Source organism: Manis javanica, chromosome 13 (genome assembly GCF_040802235.1).
Source record: "Manis javanica isolate MJ-LG chromosome 13, MJ_LKY, whole genome shotgun sequence".
Classification (NCBI taxonomy): domain Eukaryota; kingdom Metazoa; phylum Chordata; class Mammalia; order Pholidota; family Manidae; genus Manis; species Manis javanica.
In genome coordinates this window covers 23,254,986-23,275,267 of record NC_133168.1, presented here as the reverse complement: position 1 = coordinate 23,275,267, position 20,282 = coordinate 23,254,986, and the positions used below count along the sequence as shown (strand labels likewise).

Genomic DNA, 20,282 nt, shown 5'->3' with positions numbered 1-20,282 from the left:
GGCATTGGAGGGCGGTGGTAGCGGCAGGCATCTAGGGCGGGTGTCAGCGGGAGGCGCCGGCAGGCAGGGCAGGAGAGAGGCGGGCTCCAGGACGGGTGGCTGCGCTTTGGTGGAGAGAAGCAGCGATGGAGGCCAGTGGCTTTGCCTGGCGCGGGGGGAGGGGGGGCATGCTGGGCGTTGGCTGCGGGCCAGCTCCGCCCCCAGAACCAACACCATCGCCAGCCATGGACGCTGCCCTCCCACTGCCAACGCCCCCGTCGCCTTGCTCTTGTCTCTGGCTGCGCACCTGCCGACGGCAGTCTCCGAAGTCCGCCTCAGGCACAGACACCCGGCCAGCGGACGCCACGGCCCACCATGGAGCGCAGCCTGTCCACGCTGCCGCCCACTGGAGACCCTGCTCCCCGCCACCGCCTCTGCCACCTCTCACGGCGCACCTGCAGCCGGTGGGCTGGACTCCGCCCGGGCCGCAGACCCCGCCACCGAGAAGCAACAGCCTGCAGTTTCCCGCAGCGGACTCCTTCCCCGCCCCATCCTTCCCCAACCCGAAGACGCCTGCCGCCTGGGGATGGCTGCTTACGGTGAGCTGCCGCTGCGAGGCCAGGCCTGTGTAAGGGCGCAGGGACCCTGGCAAGGTGGGGCCCTGGAGCCGGCGGTCGGCAGCCGCTGTTGGAGGGCTCTGGCCGGCGGTGCAGGGCTTTGGCGAGCGACGGCGACATCAGCGGGAGGAGGTCTTGGCCGGCAGGGACGGTATGAGAGGGAGGCACTGGCGAGCGGCGGGCGGGATCAGGCAGGAAGCTTCCTTCTCTGCAGCAGGTGATGGCGCAGCTGGAAGGACACGTGCCGGGCAGGGAAGTAGGTGGCGCTGGCCAGCGGGAGGAGCGTGAGCAGCAGGCACTGGAAGTGGGCGGTGCTGGAAGGCGGGAACAGCGGGCGCAGCCTTGGTGGCAGGCAGACCCCGCCCCCCCGTGCGCGGCGGGCTCCGGAAGTGGGCGGCGCTAGTCGGTGGGACGAGTGTGCGCAGCCTTGGTTGCGGGCAGACCCCGCCCCCCTCAGGCGCTGCCCCCAAACCCCAAGGACAGAGCACGCGCATCAATCCCACACTCCCCTTTCTGTGCAGCATCCATGTAAAATAAAAGATGGTACTCACAGAACCCAAGAATGGACTACAGTTGCCAAAGGGAAGGGACTGGGGAGGATGGGTGGGAAGGGAGGGATAAGGGGGAAAAGGGGGCATTACTATTAGCAGACATAATGTAGAGAGGGGCATGGGGAGGGTTGTACAACACAGAGAAGACAAGTAGTGATTCTATAGCATCTTACTACGCTGATGGACAGTGACTGTAATGGAGTATGCGGGGGGACCTGGTGATAGGGGGAGTCTAGTAAGCAATGTTCCTCATGTACATTGTAGATTAATGACACCAAAATTAAAAAAACAAAGACGGCATACAACAAAAAATTCAGGAGCTCAAAATAAGTTAGCAGAAACAATATTCTGGGAAAATCTTGGTAGCCGGAGTCCAAGCTTCATGCCAAAGCCTCCTCACCATGTCTATATATATGGAGAAGCTGGAAGGACAGGGTGGGAGGGTAAAATATGGGACCAGGAGGCAGTACTTGCACTGAGCTGACGGAATAGACAAGTATACTGGACACACACACACACACACACACACACACACACACACACACACACTTCCCCTAGAGAAACGTAGTCAACAAAAAAGAAAGGCAACTTAAAGTCCATTAGCTTGGGGTTGGTTTGGCCCGTCCCCACAGCTCAGCAAGGCAGGACATGGCTCTAGTAGGGCAGGGGGATGTTATCAGGCCAGCCCAGAAGGCTTGGGATCAGCTCTCTCAGGAAGCCAGCTCCACTCAGACAAGGCACGCGGACGCGCGCACATGTCAACAAGCATCCCTCAGAGACTTCAAGACCCAGTTCAGTCCCTGCCCTCGGAAAGTATGATCTACAGGGAGAAGTCTCAACAAGTCCTGACCTGGGGTGTGGACAGGCCACCAGGAAACTCAGAAGGGTGTCAGAAAGAAGTGAGGTCTGACCCGGGCTTGAGGAATTTCTCCAAGTGAGACTCCAGGCAGAAGGGAGCTTGGACACAAGTGGTGTGTGGGTGGTGCGGCAGGGGCAGAGGCTACCACATGACGTGGGCAGCTGTGAAGGGACTGAGGGGACCCACTTTCAGAGGCCTCCAAGCCCAAGAGCGGACTCCCCTTGGCCCAGTGGACAACAGGAAGGGAGTGGTATTTACTGCACACCCCTGGCTTGGCACCACCAGCAGTCACCTCACTGAGTTGGACGCTCCCCCCTATACCCAGCTGCCTTGGCAGAAAACACTGCTTCCTTGTTAGGCTGGATCCGACAAGGGTCAGAGAGGGCAGGTCTCAGGGAGAAGGCCTCACAGCAAAGCGGCTGAGCCACCCATATGTGAGGAGAGCAGGACAGGAATGGTCAGCAGAACATAGGAGGCCCAGAACACCCCTGAGAAAGGCCGCTCAGCAAGGGTGCACCCCACAGTGCACAAAAGACATGGGGAGAGAAGGTCGCAGGCATTCAGTCAACCCAAATAGCAATCCATCAGCCACTCAGCCCCAGGAGGGCAGGGCCCCACACAGTCCCCCTAGGGATGACACAGGGAGAGTCCTAGCATCTCGGGTGACCCCACAGCCCTTGTCCTCTACCACTGCAAGCCCTGACCACATACATGTATGCCCAGCCTCGGTGTCCTAGACTTGAGCATAAGGATGGTCTTCGTGATCACTGCATTCCAGGTCCCCAGGACAGGGGCTGACACACAGTGGGGGCTCAGCAGGTATCTGATGAGTAAATGAACCCAAGTTAACTCCTTAAAGGCTGAGGCTGAGTTGTTCCTTTAACAATTAATTGAGAACCCAACCATGACATGTTATTGGTGCTTGCTACATAACCATGAGCAGAAGAGCACAAGAGCCCTGCCCTCCTGGGGCTGACAGCCCAGTGGCCACATTCACCTTTGTGTCCACATCACATCACATGTCAGAGCATCCCCACCCCCTATGCCAGGCTCACTGAAGCAGAATGAATGGACTGTGGGAGGCGGGGTGTCCCAGAACTGGGTTGAAGCCCTGGCTCTGCACTGACTGGTTCTGAGCCCAGCTAACACCAACTGTCATCAGACGCAGGCGGTAAGCAGCATGCAGTGCACCAGAAGCCCCATCCGCATCCACACTCCCCACCCCCACCCCCCCTGCGGCCACTGCTGCCCTGCCGGCTTCCTCCCCCTGTACAGGACTGAGTATCTGGACCTTTCCATCAGTCAGGCTGCTTCAGACAACACTGATGCCCAAAACATGGCTCTCTCAGGAAGCCAGCTCCACTCAGACAAGGCACACAGACACCCACACATATCAACAAGCATCTCTTGGAGACTTCAAGCCCCAGTTCAGTCCCTGCCCTCGCAAAGTATGATCTACAGGGAGAGAAGTCTCAACAAGAGAACCTTAGGCCCCCCAGGAACCCAGCTGCACCCTGCAGTCCTGGAAACGATGCTGTCATTGCTCTCCTCAAGGAGACATTCTGTCCCACCACTTGGACAGTCATGTTCACAGTCTAGTCCTGGAACTCCCGGAGCCACAACCACCTGGAAGCTAGTTAACAATCCTGCTTCCTGAACTCCAGCTGCACAAAGACCTCCCAAAGCAGAAGACCACCCTCCACAGGCCAGCCTCACTCCTAGGCCAGGTGCCCTCATGGCCACGAGATGGCTGCAGCTCCAGGCCTCAAAAGTGAACAACATTCTCAGAGGAAAATGACCATCCTTCTTCCCTGTTAGGCATGTACAGTGCCCACTCCTACCACCAATGCCTCTAATGTCTCATTGGCAGGAACTAAGTCACTCAACATGCTCATACCTCAGCCAATCCCAGGCAAGGGAGCAGACTCACGAAGCCAGAGCCCAGGGCCACTGTCTCGACAATAGGTTTCTAACCCCGGGCAAGTTCGCTATGGATTCAGCGTGACCAAAGAAAATGACAGCAAAAACGTTCTTGGGGTGAAAAGGTTATACCCAACTTTATTTCCAGGTGGCAAATCAGTCACTAAAATCCTGTTCACTCAGAGCGAGTCTGCATGCAGCAAGCTGGTCTCTGCCTCTGGGGCCCCTCTGTCCACACAGCTGTCCACTGGGCCCCCTCTGTCCTCACAGCCATCCTCAGGGCCCCTCTGTCCGCAAAGCCATCCTGCACAGACGTCCTCAGGGCCCCTCTGTCCCACACAGCCATCCCGCACAGCCATCCCTCCGGGCCTCTCTGCACAGTCATCCCCCAAGCCTCTCTGCACAGTCGTCCCACACAGCTGTTCTCTGGGCCTCTGTCCTCGGCACTGCCTACCACTCCAGCCTCTGCTCTGCTCTGCTCTCCTGCAGCCCTGCAGCCCTGCCACCGTGTCGCACGCAGAGCACTAGGCGGAGCTCTTTATATAGAGTCAACAGCCATGTATTGCCCACAGGTGTGCAGTGAGCTTAGTCAACAAGGGCCAGGTGAGAATCCTGGCCACAGGAACTCTCATTTTATCCACAGCCACCAACAGTGAAGCAGAAGGCAGGCAACTGGAGAGGCTGAGAACTGAGCAAACCTGGGCTCAGTCTGGAAAACAGTGAGTGCAGTGGAAAATGCTGGACTGACAACCAGGGGGCCTCTGGATGTCCCCAGGCCACCTGACAACAGCAGCCCCGGAAGTAAACACCAGTCCTCGCAGGACACCACTTCTCAGGGACAGCCACCACCTGTACTTTGGCCCTCACTTCCATTCCAGAAGGCCCTTGGCCTCACTTCTCTAAGCCTGTTCCGACTGCTGAGGCCTCTAGAGAAAGTCCTGTGGGCCAGTTCAGCATGGCACACCAAATGTGAGCCTGACAGCTCATGACCACACGAACAGCCCTCTGTCCTCTAGACACCGACCACCTGGGTGAGGAAGACAAGGCGCACACTGAGATAGCCAGTGTCGGGGAGAAACAGCCCTGAACTGGAAGACGGGAGAGGGGACGACAACATCCACCAGAGACAGTGGCTGAAGGTTCACCCCGCACAGGCATCTGACTGGCACTTACAGGCAGGGGTGCTGGTTGGGGTTTTTCCTTCCCACTCATCTGGCCTTTACAACCACCCTAGAAGTTTGGCACTATTATTACAGGTTCATGATCCCTTATCCATAATTTTTTAAATCCAGAACTCTCTAAAAACCAAAAGCTGATTTTGTTGTTAATTGATTGGGCAGCAGAGCTTCAACTGAACCAACACAAGACTATGACCTATCTACCGCTTCTGCAATGACTGCTCATACGTTTTGAATCAGAAATAGTGACATGTTTTACGCAGTGTTGCCCCTAAACCCCACCAGCAGCGCCATATAATCCAGTATATGTTCCACATTCTGAAAAGTTCTGCATTCAGAAACACATCTGGCCCCAAGGGTTTCAGAACAGGGACTGGGGGTGTGTATTACTACTCTACACAAGATAAAGTAACTCTCTTAGGAAAAAGCAGAACCGCACTTGGAACTAAGCAACTCAACTCACAGGCCAGAGCTATGACCCACTGTGCTTCCATCACCCACCCACTGGTGATTTTAAGGAAGACACCCCCCCCCCACCCCACCCCACCCCGTAGACCTTATCTGTCTTCTCATCCATAAAATGGGGAGCTTGGACTAGATCAGCGGGTTTCAAATGTGGTTTAAAGCCGATTGGCCCTTCCTTCCACCTTAAGGAAAAGTGTCACTGCTCCAGTGAGCATGTTCGCAGCAGGGTTCCTCAATAGCACAGTTTGAAAACTGCTATGCAGTGATCTTCTTAGGGCCATCTGGTTCTAACATTATATGGTTGTCTTCTCGAGGCAAACAGCCTTTCCCATGAAAGAAGGATACCTGGAAAGAACTTGAACCAGACCCTGACAGACAGATAGGCTTCTGACCTGCAGAGAGGACTCCAGAGCCAAGCAGCATGCATGCAGGTCGGAAGACCGTAAGTAAGGTATGTGAGAGGTTCCGGGAAGGCCAGGCCAGCCAAGGGGGTTCCTGGGCCAAGGTGACAGGAGGACGTACATGCTGGAAAGGTTGGCTGATCAGCCAGATGAGTGTCAGGAAATCCTCTTCCCTACCCCCTCGGAGCCTGAAATTCCTCCTAACAGGAGGCCAGGGGACAAGTTGGGCAGTCCCGGCCCCACTGTGTGCAACCACAAATTCACAGTCCTGTCCTCACTATAGCAACCAAGAGCCTCAAAGCTTAGTTCACAGCCATCAATATGTTATTGTCAAATAAGTGACTCTTGTGATTCCAAAAATCAAAGCATATGATCTGCCACAAAGACACATCCTTCAGAGGACAACAGGACAGAGTAAGAGCAGGACGGCGGCCCTGGGCAGGCCAGAATGGAGGGTCACCAAGGTCCCACTGGTGTCCTTCCCACTGTCTAGGGGCAGTATGACTCCCAGGAGTCTGTAGCAGCCCAGGAATGTCCACAAGCCATTCTAAACAACAGTGCCGCCTTCTCGCCTCGGCCCTGCAGACTCTCAGGCTGTTTCCAAAGAGGCCCTTCAGGCCAGTGGGCAGCCCCCCAGTCCACCATTAACTCTTCCCTCTCTGGGAAGGCTCCAGAGGCCTTACTGAGACCACTACCACATTCCTGTCTCCCATTTCTGGGTGCCATTCTTCCTGCTTTACAGACAGAGGGAACAAGACTCGGCTTCCTAGGTCGCTTGGTAACTTGTCTTAGGGCAAGAGAAGCCCAGAGGCTATGAATATCTGTAACAGTGGGGCTGTGGGGCCCAAGGAGAGGCAGAAAGGCTTCCTGGAGGGATGGAGCAGAGGTTATCTACCCTAGACTTACCTGATTCCCAAATCCATGCTTTCTCTAGCCCCGCAAATTAGAATACATCTAGAAAGGAGTAAGAGGTCAGCAGAACTGCAGACCTACAGGAAGTCCAAGAGATGGGGCCTGGAAGAGGCAAAAAGTCAGACAGAATGGAGCCACTGTGACCCTCAAGGTGGGCTCTCTGCAGACCATGTGAATGGGAATGAGACCGGGTGGGGGATATGTGGGAAGGAACAAGAGGCTGTAAGCACCGATCATGTGTTTGAGAAGAGTGGCCAGGAAAGGAAGGAGGAAAATGCTTAGGGGTAGTGGGTTTGTGTGGGGGCTTTACTTTTTTGTTCAGTTATAAGTTTTTTTGGAAGAGTAAGAAGGGTATGAGAAATTGATAGTATCCAAAAACAGGATTGTTTTCCTGACCAAAGATCAGAATGGAATAATCACAGGCTCCTGGCAGAGGGTGAGGAGGGAGGAACTTACTTGGCAGGGCACTCACCCAAGTGAGAAAGGCGGGTTTGAAACCGGTATTTGAGGGAGAGGCAGGAAAAACCTTGACTGAAAAAGAGGAGCCAAATGCTGTGGAGACTGAGTAGATAAGGAAATGGAAGCACCGCCAGGGTAGCAGCCTGGAAGCCTGTACAGGAAAGAATAGGATTAAATCTCATGGCTCCATATTACTCTGTAATATGGCTATCACAGAGAATAGCCAAAATTCAAATAATTGTATTTGATAAATACAACATCTATTACTATTGAGTGTTTCCTAAGTGCAAGCTTACATGTATTACCTTTCTGCATGGCATTCAAATGAAATGAAACTGAAGTTTCAGGGAAATTAAGTTAATTTACTCAATTCATACAAGTTTGCATAACCAGAAAGTTGCAGTCGAAACTCAAACCCAAGTTTGTCCATTTCCTGAACCATCAGCCCTACTGAGTCTTCAGGCTGGCAGAGATGACCTCAGGGAACATATCTGGATGGAAAAGATGAATATCAATAAGAATTCCTTTCTGAAAGACAGTAACCAACAGAGGCAGTAAAGAATGAACTTGGGATGTCTGGGAAGAGGTATATCTGAGTGGGGATTCATACCCTTGGGGACAGAGGTTGGGTGGTGAGTCACTGGACAGGAACTCATCATAGGAGAAGCTACAGGTTACAGGTTCTTGGCCCTTGAACACTGTGGATAGGGAAGATGTGGCTTTCCTAACATGGATCTCAAAGCTGGTCTAATAGAGGCAAGACAGAATAGTTTCTTCTACCATCTTCTGAGCAGTAAAAACCTCATGTACTATACTATAAAGCAGAGCTTCAGATTATTTCTTGAGTTTCTCAGTAGACAATTCGATCTCCCAAAGAATACAGACGGCAGCAAAAGAAAATCCCATCTTGACCTGAATTCAGCTACTTAAAAAAGAACTAGTTGTGAAGTGGAAGGAAAGGAACTTTGGGGAAATGAGTTACTTCATATGAGCCAGGCAGATCATACATAAACCTGGACGTTAAGAAGGCATATTAAAAAGCAGAGAAGATTTAGGCCAGAGACTGTAAAGAGAGGATAGCTTGAGACCAAAAAGTTCACAAAAGCAAAGTTGTGAAGACACAACCACAATCAATAGGCAGAAATAAGTAGAATAAGGAGAAAATGGACATGCTGGCATATGTATTAGTAGTTTTTCAGTCACTCGGAAATGGCAGTTGTATAGTGGTCAAGTTATTGAAGATCAGAGATGGATTTCCAAGGGACAGGCACCATGAGGGAGCTCTGGAACACAGGCAAGATTATGACATGATTCCTAGCTCTGAGTTGTATACAAAAGTGTCTCTCTCAGTACTTAAAACAGAGTAAGGACACAAAAAGTGTTCAGATCAGCTTGGGGAAGAACCAAGTGAAATTCTATAAATCGATTTTATTGTGCTGAATCTGATAAAAAGATATTGTCAGTATTACAACAGCCATCATTTATTAAGTGGATCCCACATGCTAGGCATTGTTTGAACTATTTTCCATGCATTTAATATTTACAATAACCCCAAGAACTAGGTGTTATTAATATCCATATTTTATCCTCATATGACGATAAAGAGTTGATTAACTTGTCCTGTAGAAGGTGGTTTACAGTCATTACTGTAAGTGAAAGTGTTACTTTCACCAAAGGCTGATTCTCTTTGAATGATATTCAGGAATCCTACTGGAAGGGATTTCATTATGGTGGTTTCTGTGTCTGTTACTGCATCATATGGATCCTGCTTTACTCATGGTGAGACACATATCCTGTTAGAAGAGAAATTCTGCTTTCCAGATTTGTTCTCATTGTTGAGTCAGTTGACTTTGATGCTCAGCTTCTATGCTGTAATTGTTCCTGGGGATCTGAACAGTGCAGCTGAGGCACAGTGGTCCTGGAGGAGGAAGACTTGGCATACAGGGCCTGCCCTAGAACTTGGACAGGTCACCTGCCACCATGGAGACAGTCAGCAGCAAGCTTAGGTCAGGACTTTGGTTCATGGTCAGTTCTGTCTCACAGATGGTGAATGACTGTGCAAGTTAATGTCAGCAACACAACCCCACTGCTATGGGCTGGAGTGTATCCCCCAATTCATATGTTGAAGCCTTAACCCCCAGTGTGACTATAATTGGAGTTTGGGCCTACAGGGAGGTCCTTAAGGTTAAATGAGGTCATAAGCGTGGAGCCTCATCCAATATAACTGATGTCTTTCTAAGAGGAAGATAAATTAGAGATCTCTCTCTCCATACATGCACAGAGAAGAGGCCATGTGAAGACACAGCGAGAAGGCAGCCACCTACAAGCCCAGAAGAGAGGCAGGCCTCACTGATAATCAACTTGAATGGCACCTTGATCTTGGCCTTCCAGCCTCCTGAACAGTGAGAAGATAAATCTGTTGTTTGAACTGTCCAGTCTCTGGTATTTTGTTATGGCAGCTCTAGATGATTAACACACCTGCCAAGTCTGCTTTCCTACCAGGTGGGGATTAATGATAATACATACTCATAGCCCCTGTCTGCACCTGTGGTCTAAGAAAGGCCATGTAAAAAGCTGAAGGTAGTGCCTTGTACACAGTAAGAGCTTGATGATTTTCAGTTATGTTATTAATACTGAAATACAGTTCCTTCTCCAGTATCCTGGACATGACAGTCCTACTTCCCGCACAGTAGTTATGGGGATGCAATGAGATGTGTTTCTTAAGTCTTCCTTCCCTGACAACAGTCCAACAGGAGACAGTGCACACACCCACCTGGGGACAGGGGCGTGACAAGAAAGGTCTACTGGAATGATTTTTGGTCTCATGTTTTATCTTAAAAACACATATGCATCTTGCACTCTAATTCATATATAGTCATGTTTGCTTTAATTCGTAAGATGTTTGCCGTTATTTATCAGGTAGACAACTTATGATCTAGATAGATAACTTGGTCTTGTACACCTCACCCACATGACCACTTCATTCAAATTTTAAGAAGGCCTTTGCAAGTCACAAAGAACTGTCCTGATGTGAGGATTTAGTTATCATTTTTGAAAAATCAACATTGCAATTAATTAATTTGGGGGGACCCATAAGGTGTGTTTCATATTACTAATTAACTAACTGAACCAACCACTGTTAGTGAGCTTCTACTATGTGCCAGCAGAGCAACCACACAGATCCATTCCCAGCCTTCCATTAGCTTACAGTCAGGCAGGCAGGTGGACACCAAACACACAGTCCAATAACTAACTGTTAAGAGTTATGGCACATCATGACAAAAGCTGTGAAGGAAGAATGCTAGGAAAGCCTGCAGCAGCAAGGGAGATGGTAAGAGCCCTATAACATTCTGAGTATGAACAGATTCCTGGGAAGTCCAGATTCCTAAGGAGAATGCTCTGGAGGCAGCCTCCTGAAGTGAGGTGTCAATTATTACACTTTCAAAGCTCAGTTATTGTCACCCTTGATTTGTCTAAGGAGGATATTGTTTCCACAAGTCTGGGAAGGCTAGGTATGAATTTTTATACTGGGGACCAGACAGGGTGGTATTTGACAACTTTCAGGGAGGTGATGGACTTGGGGACAGTGCTCTTTGCCTTAGATGTACGGTATGATGTTGGAGGTGGGAAAGTAGGTTTGAGGGACATTAGAGGTGCCTCCTTTCTCTTCCTGTTTTTCTTCCCTAGTGAGCGTGTATGCACTTTGCAGACTTGTCCAGGAGTCACTTAACACATGAGAACTGCTTGACAGATCACAGTCTTAGTACCCGAACAGCCAAACAGAAGAAGCCCCATCCATTTCCTGCCTGCCCTTTCAGGCCCTGAAAGAAGGAGGTGTTTGCAGTATTTTGTTGGGATTGGGGAGGGGGGGACGTTGTCGCCAACATATTGGACTGGAAGCCAGGGGTTCCCTACAGAACTCCTGCCGCCTGGCTTTGCCTGTACTAGGAGTGCAGGGAAGCTTATGCCAAATCCTGCTCATGTGCTCATCCCTGTCACCAGCCCTCCTGTAGCTTCCACATCCCCGGTCAGTGCGTGTTTCCTTCCTGGGGGCCTCAGCACAGCAGAGAGGCAGATGGAAGAAAGGTGTAAAATTAATGTAGGGAGGGGGAGGGACTTTCACAACATTTGGCAACAATGCTTCAGTATGTTGGCACAGCACTCTACAACTTACAAGTACATTCACACCTGCTTTCTGTCTGGCTCTCAGAGGTGGGCGCTGATCCCCAGCCTTAGATTCTGCCTCCCATTTCTTTACAGACACATGCCCTTTGAGATGTCTAGGTCTTTTCTAGACCACGGTCCCAGAGGAAGAATGAATTCTTTCCTCATGTCAATTCCAATTTCTGCAAGCCCTCACCACTTCTGTGAAACTTCTATCAAACACATTTCTGAAAGAGTAGGGGCAGGAAGGGGCTGCAGAGACTATCTAATCAAACTTACTCACTAGCACAAAGAAGAAAAGTGACTGAGCTAAGGCCCCACAGCCAGTCAGGAACCCAGCAGGGCTCAGACACCAGAAGGTAGACACGCACAACGTACACTGCCCCCATTCTCCCAATGCCTTACATAAGCTGCAAACTTCGCCCTCCTGGGGCTTCTCACCGGCGCACAGTGGGTGCTTCCTAAGTCGGGGTGTTTGGGAGTGTAACCTGTCAACCTTATTTTACCCTTCCTGAGGGGAATGGGGTGGGAGGAGCTCGCCATTCTCAGGGATCCTGTAGGGAATTCTTTTACAAAATGAAGACTCTAGTATGAAAACTGGTTTTGCACACAGGAGGCGACTCAGTCCCGGGACTGAGGGACTGACACACACGCGGGCTGCCCTAGCAGGAGGCACCTGTAAACACAGCATCCGGCCTTCCAAACCCTGATCACGCGACCCCTCTGAACGCTGCTCAGCCCCCACCCCACTGCCACCTCTCCCCTCCACCTCCACCTCTCCAGACAGTTCTCCCAAGGTGGGTTGAGGTCTTAAACGTCTGTTTGCTGAACAGTAAGTTAAGAATCTTACTTCTTAACTTCCTGGGTGTTAAAATGCAATCTTATCTTTAAGATGGGATCCATTCTGCCTTTTACTATATATTGTTTGTGGCTGGGCTTACTTGCTATATTAATTGCCCAGGTTATATATTACTTGATTAGGGGCTGGAGGAGGAAAAGCAGCATCTAGGCAAAGTTAAAGATAAACTGGGACTTTTAGCAGGCTAAAGTAAATTTTACAATAAGCTCATTTAATTGACACAATGCAGACATGGGCTAGGCAGAGGTATTTTCTTATCTGGGGGATGTTCAAACATTCCAGGCCAGGTTACTCCTGGCATTTTAGTTTTAACTCATCTTCACGGAAGAATGCTTATACGACCAGTTTGATATTTTACTTTAGAGAATTAATGTGACTCTGACTCTGCTGAATTGTTTAATACGGAGTTTTGGTAAGGGTCTTTTTCCAGAGGCCCCCACCCTACTCTGACTACACCCATGGTCCCTGTCTCAGAATCCCTGTGGCTAGTTATAAGTTAGTTACTCAGCTGCAGATTTCAAACCGAAATGACAGAAAGATACTAATTTCTAAATACAAGAAAATGCACTGTCAGTTCCCAGATCAAAGTAAAGAAACTTCATTACCAAATAAAAATTACGAGAGATACCTAATGAAAAAGATTTTAATTTTAAAGGCGCTGCTTCCGGGCGGCCTCTCCCCCGCCGCGGGTCACACTTGAACTTCAGCCGGCCCGGCCCTCGCCGAAAAAACCCACACACGGCAAAACGCCCGCCGGCCTCCCCGTCTGCGCGGCCCCGGCCCGGGCGGCGGGAGCAGGTCGGCGGCGCGACCCCAGGCCGAGCGGACGCGCGCCGCGGGGCGGAGCAGCCACCCTCACAACCCGGGCCGGGACGGAGGAGCGGCGGCTCCGGCGGGCCCCTCCCCCCTGCCACGGCGAACTTCGGACGCCCGCCCTGGGCGCACCTGCTCCGCACCCTCCCTCCACGGGCGGCCCCTCCGGCGGAGCGCATCAACTCCCGGCCCCGGCCGGGCCCCACGAGCCCACCACCCACGTCGGCCCCTTCCCGGCCCCGCGGGCCACGCGCTGCCCGCCGAGCCACCTGCACGGCCGCCCCCTCGTCCGGCTCCACCAAGCCCTCAGGTGGAGGCAGGGGTCCCCGCGCCCCATCCGGGTTCCGCCGCGCCCCGCGGCCACGTACCTTCCACCCCGCAGGGCTGTCGCCGTCGCCTTCACCCCTGAAGTAGGGCCCGCTCTGGACCCTCCACTGCAGATCTGCGACAGAGGGAGCCGCTTCTCGGCCGAGCTCTCTGAAGTCCGTCCGGAGCAGCGGCTCCAAGTCCGGGTCGATCGCAGCCCTCCGCCCGCCGCGGGAGACCCGAGAAAGGCGAGTGCGGCACCGGGAGCCCAGCGGGCGCGAGGCGGCGATCCGAGGCCGGGGCACGAGGTCAGTGCCGCTCCCGCATGCGCGCCGGGAGGATGGCGCAGCCGAACACGGCGCGGGTCCATCAATATCTGGTCTTCGCAGGGCCCGTTGCGCGGACAGGACGGCACGGGCCGCACCTGCCCGGGCCAGCAGACCGAAGCACGGAGAGAGCAGCCAAAGATGCCTCGCCCGCTGCGCTCCAGACGCTACTGACTTGAATATAGCGGTAGCGGAGCCTACAGCTACTACGCAGCCGCAGGACTTACGCGCCTGCGCCCAATGACTGCCCGCCCGCGACTGACGGCCCTTGCTACCAATGAGCGCGAGACGCCGCGGCGCTGGAAGACGGGTGTGTCTATTCCCTACCTTCCGGGACCCACCGAGACCTGGGGAGCCCTGTGAATCAGGCACTCAGGGGCTGCGATTTCCTTGTGCGGTTCCAGCCTTGCTCTAAATAACACCACACATTACCAGGCAGGAAGACAGGCCCTTCTACCTACCATGTGGTATGAACCCCATTAACATCTGCTCTGACCTGCGCTGATTCCATCGTTAGCCGTACATACATCTCAAAATCTCCCTAATAACAAAAAGTAGTAATGAGCGTCTGCCATGCTTGTTTAGTGAGTTGTAAAATGAGCCAGTGGGACCATGTGTTTCTTCCCATCCAGCCCCCAGCGAAGTAATGGCCAGGAACTGGAAGAAGGGCAAGATGCACCAGACAGTAGCTCAAAGCGTTGGCTCTTCTAAGCACAACTGATTAAAAGGCAAAAATATTGACATGCACATACTGTTTTCCATTACCTTAAAAAAAGCTCAGTAATTACTTCTCCATCATCATTTTGGGAGAATGTTAACAACATTGATCTTTGATCCTTTAATTATGGTAAGCCCTGATACGAGGATCCTAGGGGCTGGCTCCTCCCCACCTCCGCTCCTCTACTCAGACCGCTCCTGCCTGCCTCACCTGTGTCGGGCTTCCCTCTGCGGTCCCCAGTCCCCAAGGCCGTTCCAGCTCAGCAGGGATCCCCTGACCTGAACTCCTTTCATGTCTTATACTTTAGCAAATGCTGACTTTTTGTGAAAGAGAAATTTGAGAAGAAAACACACCCATAATTCTTTTACTGTACAAATTCGTGCTCACATCCACTACCATTTTCATTACTAATGTGGACGTTTTACGTGGTCTCTCCCTAGTGCACTTATCAAATTGTTTTTACATCTACTCGGCACTATTTTCTCAAGATCTAGGTCTCTGAAAACGACCACTGTATGAACTGCATCATATCCCAGCACCCTTGGAGCCATCATTCATCTTCCATCCCGGAGGTGCAGACATGGTTCTTCTCCCCCCATGTGAGCACTCACAGGTAAAGCCACCAGGGTCTCCAGGAACGCAAGCCTACCTCTTGTTGTTGTTACTAAGCTTTCCTTTGTTTCTACAGTTGATTTCCTCGTGGGGTCCATGGGGATGAATAGCTTTGTGGGTCTTGATTCCCAAGGAGGCCATGCAGATCTGCCGTGACACCTGTGGCACCTGGGTGGGTTTCCCAAGGACAGAGCTGGACAGAGCCAGGTGACAGGCTCACAACAGGTGACTTGCAGGGCTCTGTGTCGGATAGGGTTCCCTCCCTTGTGCGTGGCCAGCCCCTAGGGACTGAGTTCTAATAGGCGGGTGACAGGACAACGGCTCTTCCTGGGGCATTCCATGTCTCTCTCCCACCCTCTGCTGCTCCAGGGGCACTGCAGCTCCTTTGTCAGGCTGTGTGACAGACAGCGAGTCTCAGAGTGCTGGCACCGGCCACTAGCCTCCCTGCCTCAGTCCTCTGACCATGCAGCCCACTGAGAATCTACCATCTGGGGCCTGATGCACATCCCTGTTCCTCATGGCCCATGACTTCCTAGTTCTCTGTGTCCCAGACTCAGGGCAGGCCAGGCTCCTCAAAGGCCTTCCAGGATGGCTGCTTAGTGGGCTCAGGGTCAGGGAACCAGATGCAAGGCCACCGTGAGCCCCAGAGGATTACTCTCAGGGGCCCACAGTGCTGCCATGGGCCACCAGGAGCTGGTGGGTCTGGGATCTGCAGGCAGGCTTGCCCCCAGTGGGTCACTGGACATCCTGCTGCGGTCCCCCTCCCATCTGCTTTCCAAGGGTCCAGAAACTTGGCTCTGCCTGGAGCCAAACGATAGCTTTGAGACCTAGTAGGGGGAAGAGAAGAGGTGCTTGGTGGAGACAGCCCTTTCCTGAGCCGTACTCCAGTGACCTGGGGCCCGCCCAGGTGGTTCTGAGCCAGGCAGGCAGAGCCCTGCAGTTCTGTCCTCTCCGTTATTCATCTCCGTGCAGCGGCTCCAGGTGGGGGCTGACGCCCAGCCTCATGCGGTGGGAGGAGCCGGGTTCTGGCTGGGGCCTCCAGACCCATCCAGAGAAGTCCTGTTCCTCCGGGCCTGGGGACATGGCATGTACATACATATATGAGTTCACACGTACACACACACACATATGCACAGAAGAGACTCCCAGGTGTGTCCCTCATCTCTCAGCTCTCCCCCCACAGGGCTCATCCTAGCTTCTTTGTGCAGGGGTCATGTCTAAGTTCTGAGCTCTCGGAATATGCTCCAGAAGGCACCTTAAGGAGCTGGGGCACCCGTCGGGGCAGTCCTGTTCCTTCCCCCTGCCATCAGACTCTCTGCAGCCAGGTCTCCCTTCTGGGCCTGCATTTCAGAAGGACCAGTGCCCACTGTTCTGAGGCCTCTCTCCATGTGTGACCTTGGTATGTGCCTGCCCTGGCTTGCCTTAGTTTACCCACTGGTGCAGTGAGCAGGTGAATCAGAGCATCGCCAGGGGCTACTGTAGCCTTGCTGGTGGAAGACTTAATGCCGCATTGCCCCAGTCCTGGCCAATTCTCCCTGCATCCTGCAGTTTTCTGACAGTGGGGGGCATGTAGCACTTGAAGTGTTCTCACATCCTGCTATTTTTGCAAGAGGCCTGAACACAGTTGTTAAAAATAGAAATAATGAGGGAAAACAGCCACTTCTGACCTTGAGTCATGAGGCAAGGACAGGATCCCAGTATCCTCTCTGGCTCCTGATGATAAATGATCATCGCACTGTGTCTGCCCTTAGCTAATTTATCCTTGGCCCAGAGAGAAGTTTCTGCATTTTTTTTTTTTTAGAAAGCTGGAAGTTTCTCAAAGCCTAACAGCTTCACCTGCTCTATTCTGTGTGTTCTTTGCTGGAATGCCATGAGGAGCCTGTTCCCTCTGCTCTGGGGCATTGCCAGAAGCCAGCATGGTCTGGCAGACCTGGATGTGCTGGGGTGATGCCCCTGCTCCTTCAGTTGTGTCTGGCACCCTGCAAAGGGGCCCAGGAGGCAGGGCTTTCAGCACCCTCGGGGAGACTGTGTCAGAGGAGCTGCCAGGGCAGGGTACATGGTGTTCCAGGCCCCCATCCTCTGGCTACTGTGTGTACAGTGTCTCTTGAAGATGCAGAATTCCGCACCTAAAAAGCCCTTACCATCTGCCCCAGGTGGCTCCTCCTGAATCCAGGAGGATTCAGGTGTTGGTGTCTCTTTTAACTCCCCACACACACACTGCCACTCCCTGTGCTGTGCTGTCGCTCTTCTGATCAAGAGGAACCCCAAGCGCCCAGGACCCTCAGAGTGTGGAGGAGGTCATCAGAGAGGCTGGCACCCACCTCCAAGGCACCCAGAAGTGAGGGCAACACTGCCTCCCCTGGCCTTGGGCTCATGGTCTGCACTGATATCAGCTTCAATTTTTAAATTCCAGGTAGCACTAACAATGGTGCCTTCTGCCTTCAGAGTGCTAACCCAGGAGAGACTCAGGAGGAGACAGACTAAGACTCTCCTGGAAGTTACAGGGAATGCATGCACAGCTGGGCAGCAAGAGGTATGTCCCTGGTCCACAGGGGTGCCTGGCCCGTGTTAGCACCCCAGTGTGTTTGGAGAGGGGGCAGGTTAGCCTTTTGTCCTTTATAGTTTACTTCCAAGGGAGGTTTTGGGTCCATGACAGGAGCTACCTAAACAGTTGCTTCTGCCCATCTGCTGTGTCTGCTGGGACATGGACATGGATGTCAGCCTGCTGTCATACCTGCCTTGCATTTGTGTCCATTCACAGTTCTCAGTGTAGTTCCTGCTGGTGCAAAGAGTGGGTGTGGAGCTGTACATATATGTGAGTACACAAACAAGTGCATGCACATATATGTGAACATACACGCACACGTGTGTGACATACATGCGTGTGTGCACCTACCTATCTCCTGTGTGTGCACATAGGCACATGCCAGGTGTGGAAAGGCATGTGCAGGTGTGTGTGTATGTCTGCCCAGCCACTCAGTAACACTCTGCCCTAATTCCCTGGGGCCTTGCAGTTGACAGCTGGCTGGTAAGCCCTGGTGAGCCCGTCCTTGGCTGGCTCGTCCTGCTGCTATGACAGAGTAGCTCTTATACTAGATGAGTAGGAGCTGAACTGCCTACTGGGGATTCCCAGGGTTTCTTCTGGTCCACCAGGAAGATGACAGCATCGAGACAACCTCATACAACAGTGATGCCTAACGTTTGCATAATCTTTCATGTCATTCAAAATAATGTAAAAATAGTAGCACAGAAGATTAAAGGGCTAGCCCAAAGTCACACAGCAACTCAGCAATACAGCTGCTCCCAGGAAGCCTGCCCTCACTGCACAATTTAACTGGCCAGCTTTCAGAGAACTTGTGACTCCGACAGAGGCCCAGGGAAACACACCCTGTGCCAGTGAATTCCTCCATGTTCCAGGAAATGATGCACAGCCATAGGCTCAGCGGCTTCCCAGGTAGGGTATGGCATGCACCCCCAGAGCCCGAGGGTGGGTGACCTGGCTGCCAGTGGGCTCGAGGGATAAGGGGAGGTTAGAGGGCCCAGGGGTCTTGCTTTGAAACCAGCATCAGCCACTCAAGATGGACAGGAAGGTGGTGCCAGGTGGGTTCAGAGGAAGACAAAAGCCTGCAGTCCTTGTGGGGCTGAGAGTCTGTGACGTGACCCCAGTGAAAACTGCTCTGTGCTTTGTGCCCGGCCAACCCTCCTGTCTGACTCCACAACCACCACGCCAGAACAGCACATCAAGAGCACACACGACCACACGCGCCTGGGCCCAGCCAGCCTCATGGGCAGTGCCCAGTGCTCTGTCTCCACTCGGCTCTCTGGGAGGGCCGCTCCCTGAGGGCTCACAGGCAGACGTGGTCCAGGGGAGGGTGGGCCTGAGTGGCCTCCAGCAGCATGGGCTGGGTACTCCCGGGAGTGTCCAGGGCCTGACACTGTCACCACGTTAGCTCCTGCCTTTCCTCCTCGGGACAGGGAGGCCCCACCTGAGGCCCTACGGCTACTAGACACCCCTGCTATGCTGCCTTCACTGGTTTCCTCACTTTCAAAACCTCTCCACTTCCAGAGCACAGCCCAGCCACCCTTCACGGGCTCCTCTAACGTGGCCATGCCTCCCATGGGCAGGAACCCTGTTCTGAGCACTTTTGGGCATGCCACACTTCACACACCCGCTCTCCAGGCCTGCTTAGCTTGTCATTTCCTCCTGTGCCCTAAAGAGGAAACTGAAGCTTTGTGCCACAGAGCTGGGCTGTAGGGTCTGGGGTCCCCTTACTGCCCAGGACGCCAGGTAGCCTCAGAGAAACGCCAAGATTGGCTGTCCCACAGGCCACGCACCTGTTCCCTCCATCCATCCATGGCGGAACCTGCAGCACCAGGCCAGTACAGGCTGGCACAGAGGTGGCAGCAGAGGGATGTGAGGAGAGTCCTGGAAGAGGGGCAGTGGGCACACGGGCACACGCCTGGGTGTGAATCCCAGCAGCAGCATCATGCCCAGATTTTAGAAACGGGCAGATTTGTTGGGATGAAACCCCCACATTGCTCCTCACTGTAACTGTGAAGATTCTGAGGATGGGGGGCCAATGCTCTTCCCCTCCGCAAAGGTCAGCCAGTGAAGAAGGGTCTGCCACTCACCCTCCTCATCGCCTGGACCCACCTTGTGGTGTCTCTGCTTCCACACCTCCTGCTGGGGATGGGGCCCACCTGTGGGTGTCGTGGTGATGAAATGCAGTGGGGGACTCCTGGCACCAACACTCAGCATGTGCTCGGTGGCACTAACTCCTGGGTCCCCAAGTCCCCGGCCTCCATGACCCTGGCCCCCACAGTCCCTCTGCCGGCACCTTTCCCAGGCTTGAGCCCTCCTCCAGCACTGCTGGTCTCAGCTCCCTTGTGAAGAGGCCAGGCCAAACCACGCCCAAGTGAAGATGGTGGGCCACCCGAACAGTCAGAGAGAGTGGGGAGGCAGGAGCCAGAGGAGCAGGGAGAATCAGGCCCTGCAGGGAGGGGTCCCAGGAGCAGGGACACTAGAGAGGTCTTGAGGCACGTGTAGGAGCTCACAGGAAGAGGGCCAGTGTGTCCCCAAGAGGACTGGGTCTGCTTTGGCATCCTACCAGGATGCTTTCCCGAAGCTCTTGCACCAGTAGTT

The 20,282-nt window shown here is 53.1% G+C and overlaps 2 protein-coding genes across 2 annotated transcripts; one reads left to right on the top strand and one right to left on the bottom strand.

The window, feature by feature from the left end:
- Positions 1-59: 59 nt before the first annotated feature.
- Positions 60-1,133, top strand: LOC140843028 (uncharacterized). The gene is made up of 2 exons (XM_073219350.1): positions 60-578; positions 811-1,133. The coding sequence occupies exons 1-2, from the start codon at positions 126-128 to the stop codon at positions 997-999; spliced, it is 642 nt and encodes a 213-aa protein (XP_073075451.1). The 5' UTR covers positions 60-125; the 3' UTR covers positions 1,000-1,133.
- On the bottom strand, positions 778-19,249 carry LOC140845378 (uncharacterized). The gene is made up of 5 exons (XM_073219457.1): positions 18,906-19,249; positions 16,976-17,118; positions 13,546-14,180; positions 2,718-2,829; positions 778-910 (listed from the first exon to the last, which is right to left on the bottom strand). Exons 1-4 carry the CDS (start codon positions 19,247-19,249, stop codon positions 2,740-2,742), a joined length of 1,212 nt encoding a protein of 403 aa, XP_073075558.1. The 3' UTR covers positions 778-910; positions 2,718-2,739.
- Positions 19,250-20,282: the final 1,033 nt, after the last annotated feature.